The 21826-nt window shown below is 48.0% G+C and overlaps 1 protein-coding gene across 3 annotated transcripts; it reads right to left on the bottom strand.

Moving 5' to 3' along the window:
• Window positions 1–978: 978 nt before the first annotated feature.
• SLC20A1 (solute carrier family 20 member 1) lies at window positions 979–13499 on the bottom strand. Of its 3 annotated transcripts, XM_040993547.1 has the most exons (11): window positions 13286–13475; window positions 12202–12843; window positions 11896–12036; window positions 11645–11730; window positions 8863–8959; window positions 6486–6605; window positions 4810–5079; window positions 4160–4718; window positions 3381–3566; window positions 2932–3016; window positions 979–1936 (listed from the first exon to the last, which is right to left on the bottom strand). In XM_040993547.1, the coding sequence occupies exons 2-11, from the start codon at window positions 12542–12544 to the stop codon at window positions 1772–1774; spliced, it is 2052 nt and encodes a 683-aa protein (XP_040849481.1). In that variant the 5' UTR covers window positions 12545–12843; window positions 13286–13475; the 3' UTR covers window positions 979–1771. The 3 variants fall into 3 exon arrangements, with proteins under 3 accessions (XP_040849481.1, XP_040849482.1, XP_040849483.1); XM_040993548.1 differs by lacking the exons at window positions 8863–8959; window positions 11645–11730; window positions 11896–12036; window positions 12202–12843; window positions 13286–13475 and adding an exon at window positions 8714–8772; XM_040993549.1 differs by lacking the exons at window positions 979–1936; window positions 2932–3016; window positions 3381–3566; ... (1 more) ...; window positions 4810–5079; window positions 6486–6605 and adding an exon at window positions 7054–8772 and having other exon boundaries at window positions 13286–13499.
• Between the last annotated feature and the right edge of the window lie 8327 nt (window positions 13500–21826).

Raw genomic sequence — 21826 nt, 5'->3', positions numbered from 1 at the left:
CAGGCAAGACCATAGCAGATGTTGGCATGCACAAAAACCAAGGCTCAGAATATGCCTACTGGGGGTTATTGAGGGTCACCCCAACTAGGTTGCAATACCCACTGGTATATGAGGGCCAGTCTGTGGCGAGTTCCCCGACTTAGCTGCAGCATCCATTAGCTCGTGTAAGGTATCGGAGTGAGGCAGAACTGACCAAACTGCATCCACCAGGACGTGCACTGGCTGGTGCAGATGCCAGAGCAAATCTGACCCTGTACTGGCTGGTACACCCAACAGTCAAGTCTGAGGTCATCTTGGGCAAGGTTTCTTGGGGAATTCCCAGGAGAGACCACTGGACTCAGACCTTGGCCACTGGGGGAAAAAAAATAATCACAGGATGTGCTGCAGAGCCTGAGTGCCATGTGTTAGAATTGGGCCTCCACAGTTGATGCCTGTACAGTGAACAGGGGACATGACAGCTCATCTAGGCTAGAAATCAACTGCCTTAGAACAGGATGAAGGTTGGACAGTTCCTGGGTCTGTGGATGCACTGAGGTGGACTTTGTCAACCAACAGATTTTGGAGAGACTAGCTCACCCCTCACCCTAACCAGAGGCCAAACGGGCATGCACCCCGCCCAACTACATGGACAATATTAAAAAGAAAACTAAAAATGTTAAAAGCAAAGAAAAAATAAATTAGAAAAAAATGTGAAGGGATTGTTCTCAGAGCTACTGAGTACATAGTACAGGCTCATTATACTCTTGTATTTTCATACATATTGAGTATCTCCATAAGGAAACTTCAAGATTTATTTATCAAGTCGGAGACAGAGATTTTCTATTTGCTGGTTCACTTTCTAAAGTCACAAGTCAGGGCTGGGTCAGAAGAGGAGCTTTCTCACCTGTCGCCGACACTCACACCCCCTCCTTGGAATGACACGTGGTAGCTGATCAAGAGCTCAGATGACTCAACATGGACAAAAACCAGGAGGACAGATTTTCTAAAAACTGTAGGCTTTTTATTATTCAGTTAAGAGGTAGACAGATGAACATGGAAGGCTGTCCCATTCAACTTGCCCAAAGTTCATATTCCACTTCATTCATCCATCCCACACTGCCAAAAATCTTAAATAATCAAGATGGCCACAAGGCTTGTTCTTCCTACTTAGCAATAATACTCAAATGAATTGCTTGCAAAGAAGTTACAACTAAAATTCATTGTGTCCCAAGAATCTCACCCCTCTAAGCAGTCCCCACCTGTGCCAACAGAACCTGCCACTACTGACAGGAGGGCAGAGTGCCAGGGACTGGTTTTCTAAGAGACTACAAGGGAAGCTTCAGTTACATTTTTTTGTTGTTGGTGGTGGTTGTTAAATCCCTGTGCATGTGAGGGCAGAAGCTGGTGAATTCAACAAAGCAGAGTACACTCTGTCAGATGGCTCTGCATGGTTATTTAAAAAAATAATAATCACAAGTTATCTTCATAGACAACAATTAAAACATAATGGGATTGAAGCCTGATACAAAAAGTAGAGAAATATGTACAGGAACTCACAGCCCAGAAGGAAAAGAGGGACCTCAGTGGGAACCAGTGGAAACCTGGCTATTTTACACAGCTAATTTTGAGATAAGTCATATTTAGCACAAAAGCAATTACAGCGTAAATAACACTTCCTCCCACAGCTCCCGGGCTTGAAGAAGACTCGGTCCTGGGTAACACTGTCATCCTCCCTCAGGCAAGCAGGAATGCGCAAGGTGGTCCCAAACATCGACAGAACCCTCGAGCAGCCTCACACACTCCTGAGGATGCCATATTTGAAGACTGCCATGACAGCAGCGCTGATCACACCAGAGATGGGGACTGTGACAAACCAAGCCATAAAAATGTTGCGAAAGAGTCGCCAGTCAACAGCCTTCTTGGAACGAAGCCAGCCGACAGACACAACAGAGCCCACCTGCAAGAGAGAAGTGGTGGTGGGGGGAGGAGAACTGGTTACTAAAGTGCCAGTGATATTCTGGCAAAGATGTTTGAAGTTACTCGGGTGAGCAGCCCAATTCCATGGAAGCTGGTTTATAAACAAACAGGTCTGGGATTACTCAAGGGTAATCTGCACCAAGTATACTCAAGTACAATATGAAAACACTCTTATTTCCTCTTGCTTGCTACCTGGGAGCTCATGAATGTGTACTGCTGAAGAATAAACCCTTACGCTCCTCAGAGCTCCTATCAGACAGCAGCTGTATCAGACCTAGTAAGACAATCAATCATCTAGAGAGATTCTGGCAGAAAAAGGATGACTCGGCAAGCTCTGTGTGGGGCCAGCATTAAAAAAAAAAAAAAAAAAAAGCCAATCTCTTCCTTTTCCTAGAATTACTACATGGTTATCAGGCAATCTTAAGATCAAACAGGTTTCCCAGGACTTCAATCCAAAGAAGCCCTCATAAGTGCTTTCTGTAAATAGACTGCCAACAAGCCTCACAGACTTATTAAAACTGCAGCTTCATCTGCCACAAATGGCAGCAAATTCCACTTGGTCAGAACAGCTGGCCTGCGTGCTAGCACACACCCAAACTACACTGAGTGACTTTCCCAGAAAGAGCATAATGGTGCTAAGCAGAAATGACTAGAGAGAAAACAAAATCGTAAAATAACCGCAACAAGGGAGGATTAAGTAACAGAGAGAGGGGTTAGCAGGCAGAAATCATAGCTGCCTCTGGAGGGAAGAACTTTGCCATCACATGGGGAGAATGCCTAATGAACTACTTCCACAGATGAACACCACAGATGATAAGACCTAGGTCTTCACTCTCGTAGTTCCTTTGTCCTAAGCTTATGGATTTTGCAAATCCACCTGTACAAGATTTTCTAAATCAAAACATCAGAGCAAAAATTTCAAAGTCCTTTGTGTTAGGAGAAGCACCAGGAAACACACACTTCTATCACACTTACTTTACAATGAGTTGTACTGATGGGAAGGCCAATGTTTGATGCGATTACCACAGTGAGGGCAGATGCCAATTCGATACTGAAGCCACTGCAGACACAAAGATGGTCAAAATTTAATTGTTTTACCCTGTTCTAGTCAATGACTGAACTTCTACTGATGTTTGATAGAATACACAACTCCCCTTCCCCTAGTAAAGACTGAAGTCTTCAGTTACGTCTGTTAACAAACGAAGTTCATGCTTCCAGTAGTTTGATAAACATCAGTATTAGTTCCCAAGACAGAATTCACTCTTGGCGTACACATTTGAATGGGTAAATGTTTGACCAAATATTTAAGGGCTAGGCAGTAAGTTAAATCCGACACAGGAACTGAGGCCAACCTGGTGACTTGGAACTAGATGTGTGTGTGTGTGTTAGCACTACCCCACGCGAGAGCTGCTTTGCTTACTCACCTGGAGGGAGTGATCGGTGTCAGATCCTTCCCCATCGTCTGGATAACTCTCCTTCCCCAAACCCACAGACCAATACAGATACCAACACCACCATAGAGCAGAAGCCATATTGGGACCGCCTCTTTGGAAGACACAACTCCGTTTCGGTAAATCAGATATAAAGCCACCAGAGGCCCAATGGCATTGCTGAAACAGAAAAGGATAGAGTGGGTTTTTCAGCAAGAACTCCACTGTGGTGAAAGGTCCACTTCCAGTTCACTAGATGACTTCCTAGGCTTTCCAAGGCAGTTTTCAAAGCTCATGTAGCACACATCCCTTTCTTCCAAAGGAAATTAGTAAAACTCCAACCTACAGAAGAAAGTACAAACTGCCGAGGGAGGGAACTGTTGCGCAGTCCGTGGCTTCTGCACCTTCCCCGCCCCCTCCCAGGTAGCTTAAAGCAACTCCAGGCTTCCACGGACCTTACAAACCAAGCAACTAAAGCCAACAACACACAAATCCATCCGGCAGGGTGCTTTCTTAACATCTCAGTTTACTCCGAACTATTACTTTTAATAAAAGTTTCCCTGTGCTTGTCTTCTATAGAAATAGCTCAACATTCTTCGTAATCTCTTGGGAAAAAGAAATCACTGATTTATTAAGTCTGTGACCGCTATTACTTCACCCAACTAGATTATTCCAAGTCCTACAAGTGGTGTGGCCACCACTACCACAAACACAGGATTTATAAAAAAGAAAAAATATTAAAATAGCCAGGTGAAGATGCAAAGTCAACTGACCTGACGTCATTGCCGCCATGGGCAAATGACCCAAAGCAGGCAGTAAGGATCTGCAGGAACTGGAAGAGGAGGGAGACTTCAGGTTTATCCTGGTCACACCATTCTTCTAGAGAGCCGCTGCTTCCTTTCCGGTCACCCAGTCCCATCTCTGCCTTGACGCTCATGTCCATCTCAGACGCCGAGTGAAGCTCCGACACGGCATTGCAGTAACTGGTGTAACTGTCCATTCGAATGCGCTTCTTGCTGTCTGTGCTGGGCCATGTCAGTTTCTCCATTTCTTCACCTTTCTGCTCACCTTCTTTGGCACGGAATGAATCCAGGGGCATGCCACAGATGGCCATGGTGTAGGAGGTGTAGCTGTTATTGCGCCGCAGGGGCTTGTCGCCGGAATCTCCCATGCAATCCCCCACCTTGGCCAGATGTAACTTGTGGAGCAGCTCTTTATACAAGCCAGAATCCTTGTGCACGGTGTGATACTGGTAGTGTCCACTGGAATTGATTTGATTGCTGACAGCTTGACTGAACTGAACAAGGTTCCCATTAGGCAACTGCACTGCACCTGGCCAGGACCAAAAAAAGAACAATTCAGTAGTGAAAACGGTATGCCTCCCCCAGAACGGGTGGGTGCAACTCCAGCAAGCTCTACCCACCATTCATGGTGCTGTCCAGGCTGGTCTCCTCCTTCAGGTCCACATTGGGAAGCCGCTCCCGCTCTGGAGCCTCTTCCAGGTCCCCAAGCTTGAACGAGACTGTCCTCTCCTCCACCACGGCCCGCAAGGGCGCAGCGGCAGAGCCAGCGTCAGAGGCAGGACTTCTGTTCTCGCCATCACCAGCAGACAACTTGGTTTCCTCGTGGTCTTCTTTCAAGCTACACTTTTTTTCCATTAACGGGCTTTCAGAAGGACTAGACTTTATTTCTCCTGAGGGGGAGGGAAAAAGGACTTTTTTTTTCTTTGCTTGGTTTTGATGTAACTACCTTTGTTCTATATTTCCCTTTATCTACCACCACCAAAAAATTCCCACCTCAAAATAAAGCCACAGGCAAGCATCAGTTAAAATACAAACTAATTCTGCTGCCCACCTAATTATTTGTCAGCAACACAGGCCACCTGTGTTAGAGGTTATAGAGCTGATCTTTAACAAGTCAGACTGTATATATCTATAGCATGTCCTTGGCTTTTATTTTTCCCCACAAACCTTCAAATCGTGAAGTCCCCCTCCACCGCCCCTTAGTGCAATGCAAACATGGAACTGGCAGATGACTAGAAATCTGAGCTGCACATAAATTCACGAAAGAAATCTCCCAAATTTTAATCCCAAGAGTTCAAGAAGTGACTAACGCAGGCAGCCAAAAATGCAGCTTTAAATTCCACCTCTAGTGTAAGAGAAATGCCACGACCACAGGAGTGAACTCTGCCTGTCCTGTCACTGCTCAGCATGTCTCACTTAGGCACCTGCTCAGGCGGCCCTCTCTCTCTCACACACACACACACACAGCAGCACGGGAACCAGACTTGTCTCACTTTCTCCCAGACTGAGGGCAAGAACTGGGTCAGGGAGTCCGCAAAGTCTCCGAGCCCACGGTGCACGCGGCCCAGCCGGCCTGGCAGAGCCTCTCAGAACTCCACTGCAGTGACACAGCACTCTTCCCGGAACACTGCAGTGTGTGCACCCCCACTGCTAACCAGCACACTGCAGAGCCCAGCCCTGGTGCAGGCTCGGCCCAAGACACAAGCAAGAATGACCCTACCACGACGGGTACTCGTAGCCCAAAGGATCTCTGCCTGCGACACCCGAAAAGCCTTACTTCTCGAACAGGTATAATTCTGAAACTGGTCTGTCATGCCGCTGCGTATGCCACGAAACACAGTATGAACTGACTCGTATCCAAGGTGAGAGTCTCATAGCAGACTTAGGTTTGCTTGCCTGAATCAGAAATTACACTGAGAACTGCAGTGCTTCCTCTACAAAAACTTCGTACCTTACCCTTCTTTTTCATTAAGATGGACTTAAGCCTCTCAGTTAACACAGGCTACAATTTCCCCATATTTATCATGGCACTAGCAACTGCCAAGATACATTAAAAAAAATTTTTTTTTAATTCTCAGCCTGTCTCTACAGTACAAGCTGTATAATCTCTGTGTATGACTAAGTCATTTTAAGCCCCTTAAGAACAGTTTGAACAGCAGACCTCTTTATCCTCAAGCTTCCATTTATACACCACATCATCAATCTCTCCACGTAGAGCATTCTCACAGGTGGCCCAAAACACAAAGTCAACACAGCCATTACCAGTCAACCCCGTTTGTTTCAAGTCAGTACTTACGTTCAATTTTTCTCTTCATCCTGGGACATACAAAGAACCAGACGATAAGGGCACAGAAAACGGCACATCCCACCGAGATGAGAATGGTACCCCACAGAGGAAGTGTGTCAAAGCCCAGCACTAGGAGATAAAATGGTGCATCTTGAAAACCCCCGGGCGACAGCCCCCCTGCAAGCACGTGCACACCCGCCTCTCAGGCCTGGGAGGGGTCCCCCACGCCAGCCCGGGACCCGCCACACGGTTCTGCTGTGCTAGTGGCCACGCAGATCTGGGAGGAAAATCCAATGAGCAGCTCGAACCCTCCAGAGCCTGCCCTCTTGAACGCCCTCGGCCTTCGCAGACTCGCTCTCTTCTCTGCTTTGCCGAAGGTCAGAGCACCGTGCTGAGGACCTGCAGCCAGATGCCCAGCCCTCCTACTCCTGTGCTGCCATCACACATCTGCACGTTCAGATTGGTTTTAATGTTATGGGAAGTTATCTCTTTGCAAACATTATCAAACCAGAATTTAGAAAACAGGAATATTACCTGTCAAAGGTAATGTTCTGAATAGCTTAAATACTTTCTCGTCTTCCACAGAAGGGAAAATTTGGTGGCTTCAGTAAGAAGCCACATCTCAAACAGACATGCCTTTCATCGCCTAATTCAAAGATCACTAATTGGCTACCATCTGTTTGTCACCTACACCCACTAGGTGCCAGCCACCAGTCTACAGTGAATGGAGGAGAGCACTACACAATCCTGTTGAAGTCTCAAAGACACAATGATCTACATTTTATCCAAGGATCAGTTACTAAAGTTGTTTTGCTACATTTTGCTCACGCAGCATTAAATTATCTAACAGAGTTTCTATGGTCCTGCAACTACTATTAGCCTTTCACACTTAAAAAAAAAAAGGCTTCTTGAAACATTAAAGTACTGAAGTACTGGGGTGACTAAAAGTCCTTTTATTTTTAAAATCTGCTTTCAGTTTCGATCATGTAGTTACACAAATTAAAACATACATGAAATTTAATCACCATTATAATTTAAATGTACCTATTTCCCAAGTCAAGAGGGGAAATGAGACAGGATCTTTTTTAAATGATCCATAAAGGACAGGACAAAAAATATGCAAGTTCCCGTTTTCAAAAATGAACATTCAGGTGCCAAGTAGGGGCGCTGCCGTGACCACAGAAGCTTAAGTGCTTAAGAGAATCATGGGAGAGTTCATTATTTAACATGAAAAGCTCGATTTACAGCAGAATGAAAATTCAGCATACTTGCTTTTTACACCTGTACCATTTTAAGGATACTGGCTATCCTTAATAAGATCAATATTCTCATAGGAGTTTGTTTTTTTCCCATTCCAGTCCAAGAATAAAAATAAACTTTAAAAATATTTCACTGACTCCACTTCTGGTCAGTGACTTATGACTTCAGTGAGACTTAGGAAGCCGGGTCACCACCCATTAGTCAGAAACGGAATCCATTTAATGATTCACAAGTACCAAGAAACTAAAAAGAGCTATTTAAAACTGAGGGCTAACATACTAAGGGCGAGGGGCGCCAGGACACTATTCCAGTGCTCTCTATATGCATGGGACCGGGTAGCAACACACCATGTATTTCTTTCAGTGGGTCCAAAAAAAAAAAAAAAAAAAAAAAAAATTATACAAATTACTGACTATGCTGTCCCAGGCCACAAGCCAAAGGAGCCCTTACCAAACTACTGTACTGTTTTGCCTGAGCAGTTCTAAGGTTCTAAATCCTCCATTTTTTATAGTGGCTAAATTAACATGCAGCACCATAATGTAACTCATGCCGACTTGGTTCCAAGATGAAAATACTTAACATTTCAACCTTTTTCATCTTAGCTGTATGAATTCTTCTTCCAAGGGTACTTAGAAAAGGTGGTTAAGCAGCCCAACTCTTCTTATTCAAGTAGATTCAGAGAAATAAATTTAGAACTTAAAGAGATAAAAGTAGCTCCATTTGGGAGGAAAAAGAAAAAAGGACTATTCAGCAAATCAGTCCTAAGTGACTGATTACTGAAGACCAGATAGAACTAATGACTCTTGAGCAGTTGAGGTCAGTATCAATTCCAGCATTTTTAACACAAATAGGAAAGAGGAAGGGAGAAGATCATATTATCGGTGAATCCTGTGAAGACTAAAGAGGAAAGGTCTGTAGTGATTTAGAATCTGAGCAGGTCTTTTTGGTTGAAAAACTATCTAATTAACTCAGCATACACTAGCCTGCCGCCTTCTGAAATGGGCGCAGGCCAGCCACCTTCTAGGAGATTTCAGCCCTGTAAAGCAAAAAGGGGTAAATCGGGCATTTAATGCAAGTTTTATAAACAACTTTAAATTCACATTCAAATATTTTGACATGTACTTACACGGTGCTCCACTATACATGATGGAGAAGAGGTTTATTCCAATTGTACAGGCATAGAACACGGGCAAAGCTCGCAAACCATTAGGAACTGGATCTGCCTGCAAAACATCACTAACATCAGTTATCTTAACCATAAGTTAATCCATGTAACAGGACAGGCAGGCCCTGGAATTCTGGTGCCAATAACTGGCTCTCTCCACGGCAGTTTCCAAGGCCAACTAGGCTTTTCCCACATTTGCTCTTGAAAGTCTCCGTACAAAACTAAATCTTCTGAGGATTAGGGGGTTTTGAGTTTTTCCTTCTTTTCATTAACAAAGCTTACCTACACATCACTGACTGTTAATAAATAATCAGTTTCAATACGCACGTTCTAATGACCGACCACCTGCGTGGCCTGAGGACGGATGACCTATCTGCACAAGGTGTCAACAAGCAGACTGTGAAAGGGAAGGACTCTGGCCTGCCTGACTTCACACCTGCCAAACTTTGTCTTCAAGGTAAAACATGCAGAATATGCCTTCTCAACCATCTTAGTTAAACAGCTGATAATGCGTTACTAAAGCGTAAGGATAAAAACCAGTATGTACTCTCTGTATGGCTCACATTATTCCTGGCATTGGATGTCAAGGGGCAAAGTGAGCAACTTCCTGACCTCACAAAACTGACATTGACCTTTTCCAAGACGTAACAGCCACAATGCAGACTGTGACTGGTCAAAGTGAAGCAGCAGCCACGGAGTCCAACTACACACTCCCCGAGAGAAACCAACAGCAGTAAAGCAGGCAGGCTGCAATAGGAAACACCTGACACGGCCACTACTGTGTTCTTGTGAAATACCAAACAAGAAGGACCGTCCTTTATTCTCCCTCAGCGGCCCCGCTCACTGGCTTCCCAAGGCCCAGGCAGGGCTAAGAACTTTTATGAAAACGGTTATCATGCTGTGATCCACCTAACACAGAGACAACTTCACCAATACCCCATTAACTAGTTATGGAGGGCAGGAAGGGGGGGTCTTCAACCTTCACTGGAATATTTTTTTTGACACACTGGATGACCCTGAGTATTTTCATCGAAAAGGTAATGAGGATAGCACAGTCATGCCTTCTTCGATGAGACCTTACACACTCAACACGAAAACACTGCTCCTCCCCCACGCCTACTGCTCAATGCTACAACCCTACGGCACAAGCTTTGACTTTCAGCCACCAGCTGACAGACATCACCAGAACAAATTTTCAGAAAACAGGGAATTTTTAGAAACAATGTTTAACTTAAAATACTCTCCACAAAGCTTACCAACCTAAAGATTTTCCTTGAAATCTAAAATCCAATCATAACTAAAAATATTCCCATTCACCACCTAAAAATCTCATCTTTTAATAGACTGGCAATAACTGTGTGTGTGTACCTTGTCAGTGTGTGTGCACACACATGACATCCCCAAAGCCAGCATTATCACATCCATCCTCACTGATGTAAAAATAACAGTTCAACAAGTCTGAACATCTTACTTAAACTTTCCCAGCAGGGAAGGAATGAAAACCCTGTGTACTTGACAGAAGTGAATTCCCCATCCAGAAAGGCAGACAGATTCCATCATGAGACACACAAACCCCTGCTGAACCCATCCAGGACCTGCGACACAGGGATGCAACAGGAATCCCTAAAGCGGGTCCAGTCTTGTTATGTAAGAGATATGAAGCTGAAACCAGAGCAGTAAAAATTCTGGTCTGTGCCAAACAATGATCTTCAAATTTAAGGCTAATCCGACCATGCACCACAGCCATGTGGAATGGAAAGCTGGGAGCTAGTCTGTACCTGTTTGCAGAGTAACACATTACCAAGGCCAGTCAAGTTCACAGCTGTATACTCTTCACCAAGTCACATTGTAACCAACTGTACACTTTCAAATTTAAAGCCTGTTACATTGTTATCTTTCCTCAGACTCATAAAGCAATTACTGAATCCCTACACCAGGTGTGGAATTTCTCCAGAGGCACCCTTGCTTTCCCAAGGGCTTAGAACTAGACCAGAGAAGTGCGTCTGAAGACATCCTCACCCTCTGGGACCAAGCTCCTATCTCCCTTCAAGTTCAGCAACAGCCATTCACTTAGAAAAAAGACAACTTTGTTTGCTGAGAAAAATGCATTTACTCTGACTGTAACTCATCTTCTTGTTGACATTTACTCTGGCGCCAGCATCAGACTTCTCCTCTATCTGGTCCCTCAAAGGGGTTTTCAAATAGGCAGGAAATTAAATGGCCGTCCTAATTTTTTTTTCCCTTTTACTGCTCCTTTTCTTTTTAACCTAGTCTAAGCAACTGGAGTCACTATGGGAGACAGAGTCCTCCTTTAGGGCCTTATAAACTGGGTATCAGCAGCAGGGCTGTGGACAAGCATTCGACTGGCAGCTTGGAAAAGGCCACAGGGGACAGACATTGCGACTTGTTGAACCCCAGGCTACAAACCAAACTGGCCTGAATATAGTGTGAAGCTAACATCTGCACCCAGCCAGCCAAAGCCACCCTCAGCAAGTCTTATTATTTTTTCACTCCTGGTTCTCACCACTGTGTCCAGTCAGTTTTTCCTGTCTGAATGCGCTCTGGAGTATTCAAGTTTACTTCTTTCAGAGAACTCCACAGAGTTCTGATGTACAGAACAAAGCACTCATTTAACTTTCCAAGGCCACACACCTACACACCAATCAGGGTGGCAGGCATGCCATGGGATCTGTATATGACCAAGTGTGACCTACGAAAGGCTAGAGGAGGGAAGAAAGGTTACCTTCCGGAGGATGAATGCACGAACAAGGAAGAATAAAATTCCAGACATGATACCGGAAAGCAGTGGAGAGACGAACCAAGACATCACTGGAAGAGAACACAGTAAAGAAATGTCAACCAGGGAGAGCACTTGCCATGTTGGCGCCCCGTTCAACTCCTCAGTCTGTCTCCAGTTTACCCAATATCCTCCCGCCCCTAATACCGGGGCAAGGAACGGAACAACACAAAGCAAAACGGCAGAATCAAACATACCAATTTTGATCAGCTCAGACCACCTGACACCTTCCTGCCCCTTCGCCACAAGCGAGAAACCAATGGTTGCCCCGACAATGCAATGGGTCCCCGATATGGGGAGCTTCAAGAACGAAGCCACTAGTTGCCACACAGCAGAACCTGAAACACAAGACGAGTAGGATTCAGAAAACGGCAAGATGCCAGTGTGCAAGCACGGCTTTCTGAAGGAAAGATCCCGGAAGACTCGCCATCAAAAAGGAAACCACACAGGACACAAATGTACATTCCCCACCACTGAGAGAACAAGGCCCTGAAAGAACTTACCAAACATAGCACTGACCGAGCCAGCCATCAGCAAGTGCGTCGAGTTCCCATACATGTTCACGTCAATCAAGCCCTTGCGGATGGTCTCGCTCACTTTGGCCCCGAGCAGGACCGAGCCCACGGTTTCAAAGATGCTAGCTAAGATACAGGCTTGCCTCAGGGTCACTACACCGGAGCCTACGGCGGTCCCGAACGAATTGGCTACATCATTGGCTCCCACGGAGAATGCCAGGACAAACGCAATGATGAAGCCCAGGATGAGCATCCAAAGATAGTCTTTGGAAGCAACCGCGACAGTAGCAGCCAGTGTAGTGGCGATCAGCGTGGCCGGGGTAGATGCCATTCTTCCGGAGTTGAGTGGTTTCTTAATGAACGACTGCAATTGCTTGGGGGGTGAGGGTTGGTGGGAGGGAGGGTGGGACTTTCAAGGTGTGTAAACAGAATATGAGGTATCCGAAATGCTATAATAAATAATATATATCATATAAATACTGTAAACTACGGCACAGAAACTGAGCCGGGGAGTTAGTGCTATAAACTGCTGCGTAGGGACGTCTGTGGTTGAGAGTTTCTTTGGTTCTGCAGAGCTAAAAGGACGAAGGAGAATTCCATGGCGGAGAAGAGAAAGGACCCAAGTTCATCCTGGAATGGAGAAGGGACGGGAGGGGCGGGGGAGAGAAAAGAACAGAAAAATCATAGCAGCGACGGCCCTGGGCAGCCCCAGCTCAGCTCTGCCCACGCGGCCGCGGACCCCCGGCGTGCCCTCCTCCCGCTGCCCGAGTCGCTGGGAGGACGCGCCAGGCAGCGAGGCACGTGGCGCAATGGACCAGTCCCCACCCGGCCCGCGCGCGCCCAACCCGGGCCCGCGCGCGCGTCCTCCGCGCAAAAAAAGAAAAAAAAAAAGCCCAAAACGGAAAAGATCCGTTCCCGCGCGCGCGCCGCCCCGGGACCGCCAAAAAGGCCCGCGGGCGGCAGGCGGAAAAGGGAGGAGGACAGCAGCTGTCCACCGGGCCGCCTCCGGCGCCAAGGCCTAGGGAAGAAAAGAATAAGCCCTTGCCCAAGGCGGCGCCCCCCACGCACTTACCAGTTGAGACGGAGGGCCGAAAGGAGACGAGAGCGAGACGGCCACGAGCTCACACTCCCGGGGATCGGCGGACGGAGGGTGCCGAGGGCGGCTTGGCGGGCCTCGGAGACCCAGCCGGGAAGCAGCTGCTGGCGACTCAGCGGCCCAGAAGGAAGCGCAGGCAATGCGCACCGGCAGCCATCACCCTGGCGGAGCACGCCGCCGGCCTGTACTTATAGCCGGCGCCGCGCCCGCGTGACCGCCGCGCCTCCCCTCGCCACGGCTCCGTTCCGCCCCCCGAGCTGACGCAGCGCCGCCAGTGCGCCCGGGTGCGCCCGGCCGCCGCTCATTGGCCGTCGCCGTCCAGCGGCCACTCCCGCCGGCGGAGCGCTGGTCCACGTGGGGAGGGAGTGCCCAGCCCCAGGGGCCTCGCCCCGCCAGCCCCGCACCTTCAGGTCCTGCGGGCTAGCTGCCCGCGATGCCCGCTGCATCGCCGTCCTGGGGGGTTCACACAAGTCACCCCTGCCGGACCCGGATTGCCATGCCGGTCGCGCACTAGAGGCCGGCGCGCCCCGGAGCTACACCTAGCTGACTCGCTGCGGCGGAGCTTGCGCTGTGGGGCCCTGGCTTCCATTCCCTGACTCGTCTGTGACCTGTTTTTTGGCCGGACAGGGCGCTGTGTCTCGCCCGAGGAGCGGCGGTGCGGCGCTCACGTGGTCGCTAACTCCGTACACTTGGGTGGAATCTGGAAGAGTCCGTCACGAGAGCCCACGGGTCCCCTACCGGTTGTGGCGCCGAGCTCCTGGTGGCTATGGGGCATTCACGTCCCTCAGCCAGCCCTTGGATCGCCTGTGGCGCGCGGGGCGGGTGTTGGCAGCTTTGGGAGTCTGCCTCACGCTCCTGCTTACTGCAGTGGGTCATCTTGAGTGAAGGCCGAGTGAAATGAACTACCTTGTGTTTGCAAAGCTTGCCAGAACTCAGTGGGTGTTCTGCACTGCGTGCCCGTTTGGGGTTGTAGAAAGGGCATCTCTTTACATCTGGAAGCTGCCCCTATCCTTGAGTTTGACCTTGATTTCTGTTCCCTTTACAGGACAGACGACCATGATACAGTTTTGACCTTAAGGTGGTTGATTCTGCCCCCTTTGGGCATTTTATAGAGCAGCAGACTAAGGCAAACCATTCGTGCCAAGGGAGATTAAGAGCCTGGTCTCTTGTCAGGGTTGTAGTGAGATTAACAGAATCCCAGCCAGACAGACTTAAAATGTTCCAGAGCTCTCCCCACATTTTTCCCCCCTCGTTGGCACTGAACAGAAACAAACATGTAGATGGTTGCTACTTCTGAGTCATCTATACAGATTTTAGCTCAGAGGGTGGTCTGAACTACCTAGAACATCTGTTCAGTGCTCCAGGTCCCAAGGTCATGTCTGAAGGACAAAGTCCCTGCCCCGGAGCGATGGCCCTGAAGTGTAATTCTACACATGCACACGCACGTGCACGGCCCGTAATTCCTTCCACCTTTGTATTTCAAGGTTATAAACACAGTGAAGGAAAGGGGTGGGATTTGTTAAAGTTCCACAGTGTTATGCCATTTAAAACAGGAATTTTCAAAGTAACGGCAACCAGCCCCTGTCCATTGGCCTCCTTGGAGTCAACCAGGTGCTGGTGGAAGACATTTTCCTTCAGAAGGTTCCAGAAAGTGACATTGGGATTTGTTGTGGCGCTGAGTGCTACTCAGAGGCCCCACAGGTGAAGGGAGGTGTGGGCGCACTGCAGAGGCCTCCCTCGTATTCAGTCCAAGTTTGACCCTGTGCTGTGCAACCAGAGCCGCTGTGCCTGGTTCTGTGTTACATGTGTAGACTTGTTTTTCTTGCCGTTATTCGCTGAACGACAGTAAGCTGTTTATGCAGCATTCATGCTTTGTTAGGAATCGTGAGGTCTGGGCCCGGTACAATGACTCAACAGCCAAATCATCACCGTGCAAGCACCTGAATCCCATATGGGCGCTGGTTCTAATCCTGGCTGCTCCGCTTCCCATCCAGCTTCCTGCTTGTGGAAAAGCCGTGGAGGACGGCCCAAAGCCTTGGGACCCTGCACCCACGTGGGAGACCTAGAAGAAACTCCTGGCTTTGTATTAGCTCAACTGTTGTGGCTATTTGGGAAGTTAACCAATGGCTGGAAAATATTTCTCTGTCTCTCCCTCCATAAATCTGATCTGCCTTTCCAATAAAGATAAATACTTAAAAAAAAAAAAAAAAGAAAGAAAGAAACGAAATCACCCATGAGTAACCAAGAGATGATTTGAAGGTACTTAGGAGGACCTGTATAGGCTGCATGGAAATGTGACAATATTTTACATGAGGCATTTGGCTAACTACAGATTTTTGGTGGCTGCAGTGGTTGTTAAGAGGAGGGTCGTGGAACCAATTCCCTACATGCACCAAGGGACGATGGACAGAAAATTGCCCAAAATTTTTCCAGCATGAGCGTTTCTCCATTTGTCCACAGGCTGCTCTGGGAAGGGAGGTTTTTAAGTTGGCACAGACAACAGTTGCTGGAAACAGGACAGCCATGGAGAGTGTCTTCAACATGAGCAAGCACAGTCCAGGGCTCTTACGATGAGTTCATAGACATGGGTGGGAGAACATTCAGATAGCAGTCCCAAGAGAATTCCCTCATGTGGGAAAGGAATCTTGTCAGTGTCTCTGGAATGGTCTTTTTCCTGCTTAGAAAGGAGTTAGTATTCTCTCATAGCAAGGCTACCTACCCAGGGAGATGGGGAGCCACGCCTCCAGGCAGGGTCAGCAGTGGACAACTCTTAGAGAACTGTTACAGAAGCATCCACCTTCCACAGGGAAGGAGGAGAAGGGTTCTGCGCTGTGTGGAGAGTGTGTGGAGAGACCTTAAATGCCCCAAGAGTGGAACACCTGACTTCTGCCCAGCCCCACTGTCATATCTAGAGGCGTTTGGGAAGAGAGCTAGCAGGTGGAAGAAAGCAATTCCCTTTCTGTTCCTTTCAAATTAAGTAATTTTTAAAAAAGACACTGATCAATTATGTAAATATCATCTAAACTAAAATATATAATATATAACATATAACATATATGACAGAATTTTTTAAAAACTGGGACAGGGGCCCAAGGTGGCAGCATAGCGCTAAAGTCCTCACCTTGCATGTACCAGGATCCCATATGTGTGCCAGTTCTAATCCCAGTGGCCCTGCTTCCCATCCAGCTCTGGCCTGAAAAAGCAGTAAAGGATGGCCTAAAGCCTTGGGACCCTGCACCCATATAGGAGACCCAGGAGAGGCTCCTGGCTCCTGGCTTAGGATCGGCACAGCCTAAGCCATTGCAGATGCTTGGAGAGTGAATCAGCGGACAAAGATCTTCCTCTCTCTTTCTCCTCCTCTCTATAAAATCTGTCCTTCCAATAAAAATAAATAAATCTTCACACACAAAAAAAGTGGGACAGGGGCCAGCACAGTAGCCCTAGCGGCTAACGTCCTTGCCTTGCATGCACCAGAATCCCATATGGGGCCAGTTCATGTACTGGAGGTCCCAGATGGTTGCAATAGCCGGAGCTGAGCCAGTGTCAAACCGTGAGCCAGAAGTCAGAAGCTCCCACGTGAGTGCAGAGGCCCAAGAACTTGAGCCATCCTCCTCTGCTTTCCCAGGCCATAAACGCGGCACTAGATTGGAAACAGAATAACCAGGATACAAACTGGTATCCCTATGAGATGCCACCACATGCAGAGCTTAGCTTACCATGCTGTGGCACTAGCAGAGTTAAAAAGCAGTTTAAAAAGCAAAGTTAAAAAAAAAAAAAGAAAGAAAAGACAGATCCTCAATCTGCTGGTTCACTCCCCAAATGGCCTCAATAGCCAGAACTGGGCAGAGCTGAAGCCAGGAGCTCCTTCTAGGTCTCCCATGTGAATCCAGAGACCCAAGGACTTGGGCCATCTTTTACCCTGTTCTCAGAGAGCTGGAACAAATGTGAAACAACAACAACAAAAAAACAAAACAAAACAAAGAAAGGCCCAGATGTGTAACCCATTTTAAAGATAAAGTATGTGTCAGCTGACAAGATACTTCCCTACCCAGTCACCTGAGCCAGACTCCTTCCAGTGTTCCAGAATGAAGGGCCATGCAAAGCCAGGGCTGTGGCCACAAGGAGAGGACAGCAGTGTTGGACACAGGCATAGGCATGGGCTCACTGGCCTGGACGCCCGCTGCCCACGAGATCTTTGCTCAGCCACTGCCTCTGAAGCTCGTGAGCCATGAGGGTTCCTGACCCTCTGAGAACACGGAAGGGAACAAACAAACTCTCCCGGGTCCCCCAACACCTCGCCAGACAGCTTCATCTCTCAATGACTCAGTGGCTGGACTGGGGAGCTAGGGAAAACCGACCCCCAGCCTCCAAGGCTGCGGAAGTCTGAACAAAGGACTTTCTGAGTCCGAGAGGCTATCAGTGGAGGAAACAGACCCAAGGTCTCTGTGTAAGTATGTGTGAGGTAAGCATCCTAGAATAGCCCACTTGGAGGCGGGTGCCCAAGTCAGGGTAGAAGCGCTGTGCAGACAGACCAGGAACAAAGGCAGCTGTAAGGGGCTGTCCTCAGGACTCCGGGTAGGGGTGGCGAGGAGAGAACATGCAGAGATGTCGTTAAATGGTAGAAGCCATGGGTGACTTCTCCACCCATCAAAGGCCACCTGCCTACATCTCCAGCTAAAAGAGGCAAGAGCAACAGCCGCAGTCAAACCCAAGGTTTACTAAAATGCCAGGCACTCTTCCGGATTCTCCATGGGGTACGATCACACTGACACTCCCAGGAGGCGCCTTGACCTTCTTTTTTACAAATGAAGAAACTGAGGCACTGAAAATGAATCAACAGTTAAACCAGGGGAGAGCCTCGCAACACTTCCAAGGTTGCAGGTGCCGCCTTCCGGACCGCCAGTCAGTGCAGAGACAAGGGTGAGAGCGAAGGTGTCAGCTCCTGTTTGCACTTCAGCTTTGCACATTGACTTGCCCACTTCTTTCGTCTTTATTTTGATGAACTCTGTCACTTTCACAACCTGTGTTTTCAGGCACCCCCAACCCTGCCGGAATAGAAAAGCGTATTTCTGGGAAGCCTGCCTGCAGCTTCGGCCCCCATTTCACCAGAGGAAGAGGCAGGAAATTGGAGCATGTGTTGTCTCCAGAAATAAAGTGATGCGGTGGCCTGGCCCTGTCTTCAGGATCTCTGGAAACTCCCCAGGAGAGGGAACCTATCTCACCAGGCAAAGCCCACCTCTGGGTGACTCCTACAGGAAATAGTTAAAAATAATGTTCTGAGCAGGAATCCCATATCATCGCCACTATCTCTTTCCCTTCTGCTTGGGATGTCTCAAGTCCTCCCTCCCCAACCAGCAGGCGTGGGTACCCAGCATCCAAGGTTCCAGGGGAAGCTTGGAGCCTGGGGGTGCAGGTGGGTATGAGTGGCAGGGGTGCCTGCAGTCCCCCAGTCTGTCCAGCTCTGTCATGAAGACTGGTCTTGAGCCAAAATCCCATGGAGAGAAAGTGGTTTGGGATTGTGGTAGGCAAACTGGTCAGTCCATTCCTCTGCTATTGCAGGAGCCAGCCCTCCCACTCCAGCTTCTGCATGCCTCCTGCCTGGACTTTTCTCTTGGGCTTGGCATTCGCACACGTGGGTGTGATGTGGCACAGAACCCAGACAGAGGCAATAGAAGCAGGACTCTTGGGGCTTGAAATAGCCCCAATGTGTCTGGCTCTCTCCTCTCCCAGCCACCCCCAAAGCTAGTCTTAAGACAGCACACACAAGCACACATACAACAGTGGTGAGCATGTCTTTGGAGAGACCTTTCTAGAGAATTCAGCTGGGACCCAAGGCCCAGCTTTCCCATCTCTTACCCAGGAAAGAAACCTCTGGAACCCAGTGTTGAGAAGAAGAGGAAGGGGTCAGATCACTGCCCCCACACTTCAGGTCATGTGATTTTACGCTGAGAAAGTGATGGCGCAGCAGACCATGAGTCACCTACACCCTCATCCCCAGAGGAGGTAGAGGACAACTCATTCATTCATCGATCAAAGAGCCAGCTACAGATCTCAGGGACCGGCGAGGCTGACCAACACAAGCCCTCATGAAACAAACTCCTTGCATTCAGTTTCACCCTGAGGACTGGCCATGAAGCTAATAGCCAGAGAGGCCAAGTCAACCTGCTTGTGCTGGCACCCTTTCTTCCCCCTCTTTTGTCCACAGCCCACAGATCTCATCCTCTGGCACACCCCAGATTACTCAGTCTCTGAGAAGCCATTTCTGTGCCAGGCCCTAATCCAAAGTCCATCCCAGCACCTCAAGGCCTTCTGCTCGCCAGCACCCTCTTCCCAGCCAGTGCAGGTAACCTGACTCTTCTGACTGTCCTCTGCAAAGATCTGGGGCTGCACCCCAACAACTCAGGGGCTCTTAGAGGCTCTTTCTTATTTTCTTTAAAGATTACTTATTTTAGTAGTCCGAGTTACAAAGAGAGAGGGGAGGCATACAGTGGGAGAGACAGAGAGAAATTGTTATCCACTAGTACTCTCCCCAGTTGGCTGCATCAGAGAATACTGCTCCAGGTTGAAGCCAGGAGTTTCACCGAGTCTCCCCGTACGCCCTGCATGTGTCATCTTTTAGAGGAGAATGCTTCTGTCGCTGGTGATCTCAACCATCAGGTGCAGATTCTTCCTAGTTTTATCTTCCAAAAACAACTTTCTCCCTGCGGCCAACTATTACTCCAACACATGTTTATTTCAAGACTGACCCTCCTTTTTTTTTTTTTTAAGATTTATATATTGAAAAGGCAAGATGGGATCTGGCACAGTAGCCTAACGGCTAAAGTCCTCGCCTTATACGCACCAGGATCCTGTATGGGCACCGATTCTAATCCCAGCGGCCCCATTTGCCATCCAACTCCCTGCTTATAGCCTGGGGGGAAAACAAAGAAAGCAAAAAGGCAAGATGGGAGTTACACTGCTGATCCATAGAAGGGAGCCAGGATCCCAACACAGGGGACCTTGGCACTCATTCATGAATAAATGAAGGACTCCAAGATCAGGGCTTTTCCTACCATCCCAGGCCACCTCCAGATTCAGACCACAGGTGCCCCGGTGAGGTGTGGGGATGGACGATGGAGCAAGCTGGGGGAGGGGACAGTGGCAAGAAGAACTTCATCTTTTGAAATGACTCAGGGGTGGACATTGTAGCACAGCAGAGCATCAGAGCACCTGCTCAAGAGCTGGCTATTCCATGCTTGCATTTCTCTACAGCTTCCTGCTAATTGTTTTTTTTTTTTAAGATTTATTTATTTATTGGAAAGTCAGATATACAGAGAGGAGGAGAGACAGAGAGGACGATCTTCCGTCCGATGATTCACTCCCCAAGTGAGCACAACAGCCGATGCTATGCAATCCGAAGCCAGGAGCCAGGAACTCCTTCCGGGCATCCCACACGGGTGCAGGGTCCCAAGGTTTTGGACCATCCTTGACTGCTTTCCCAGGCCACAAGCAGAGAGCTGGATGGGAAGCGGGGCCACCAGGATTAGAACCGGCGCCCATATGGGATCATGGCGCGTTCAAGGTGAGGACTTTAGCCGCTAGGCCACGTCGCTGGGCCCCCTGCTAATTGTTAATGCTCTGAGGAGGCAACAGAAGATGCACCAAATACGTGGGATCTTGCCATCCCCAAGGGAGAGAGACTAGATGGAGTCATTGATTCCCGGCTTCAGCCTTGGCCAGACTTGGCTCTTGTAGCTGTTTAGGGAGTGAACCACACACTCTGTCTCTCTCAGACTCCTGTCTCTCTCACGCCCTGCTTTTCAAACAAATAAGGGTATCTTTTTTAAAAATAGAAATAACCTCAATTTCAAATATTCTGGTCCATTATCCCCATAAGAATTCATATTTATCAGACTTGTATTCTATTTAGTTTGCAAAATATTATCACTGAAACTACTAGACTAATACAGGAAATGTTCAGTGCAAAAGAAATTCAAACGCTTTTAAAAATATTTACTCATCTGAAAACTGTATCATCTGAAAACTGTATCATCAAGAAGAATGTCAAGTTAAAGTGCACCTCCTTAGGGTCCCAACTCTGTCATCTAACCTCCAAAATAACCACTCTTAACAGTTCTTGTGACACACATATGAAGTATTTACATCTTTTCTTAGTATATAGTATATATCATTTTTCTTTCTTTTAAGCAAATGAAACCATGCTGTGGAATTGTGAAACATGTTATCTGCTGTTTTCACTTAACATTGTCTTAGAATTCTTTACCATCATTACTAATAGATCTCCCTGATTTTTTTTTTAACATTTATTTTGTTTATTGGAAAGGCAGAGCACAGAGAGAGAAAAGGAGAGGCAGAGACAGGTCAAGAGAGAGGTCTTCCATCCACTGGTTCATCCTTCAGAGGGCTAATAGCCAGCTCTGGGCTAGATTGAAACTGGGAACCAAGAGCTTCTTCCAGGCCAGCACAGGGGCCCAAGGACTTGGGCCACCCTCTGCTGCTTTGCAGGGTCCGAAGCAA

This window comes from Ochotona curzoniae, unplaced genomic scaffold (assembly GCF_017591425.1).
Source record: "Ochotona curzoniae isolate NIBS_2020 unplaced genomic scaffold, NIBS_Ocur_1.0 contig_883, whole genome shotgun sequence".
In the NCBI taxonomy this organism is placed as follows: Eukaryota; Metazoa; Chordata; class Mammalia; order Lagomorpha; family Ochotonidae; genus Ochotona; species Ochotona curzoniae.
This window is presented reverse-complemented; position numbering and strand designations above follow the sequence as displayed.

Bases quoted from the DNA above. Each gene is read 5' to 3' on its own strand.
- SLC20A1 (XM_040993547.1), bottom strand. From the start codon at position 12,544: ATGGCATCTACCCCGGCCACGCTGATCGCCACTACACTGGCTGCTACT. The intron at 4,719-4,809 runs GTGGGTAGAGCT...GGTCCTGGCCAG, and splicing joins CCTGGACAGCACCATGAATG to GTGCAGTGCAGTTGCCTAAT. The intron at 3,567-4,159 runs GTCAGTTGACTT...TTTCTGTTTCAG, and splicing joins CATGGCGGCAATGACGTCAG to CAATGCCATTGGGCCTCTGG.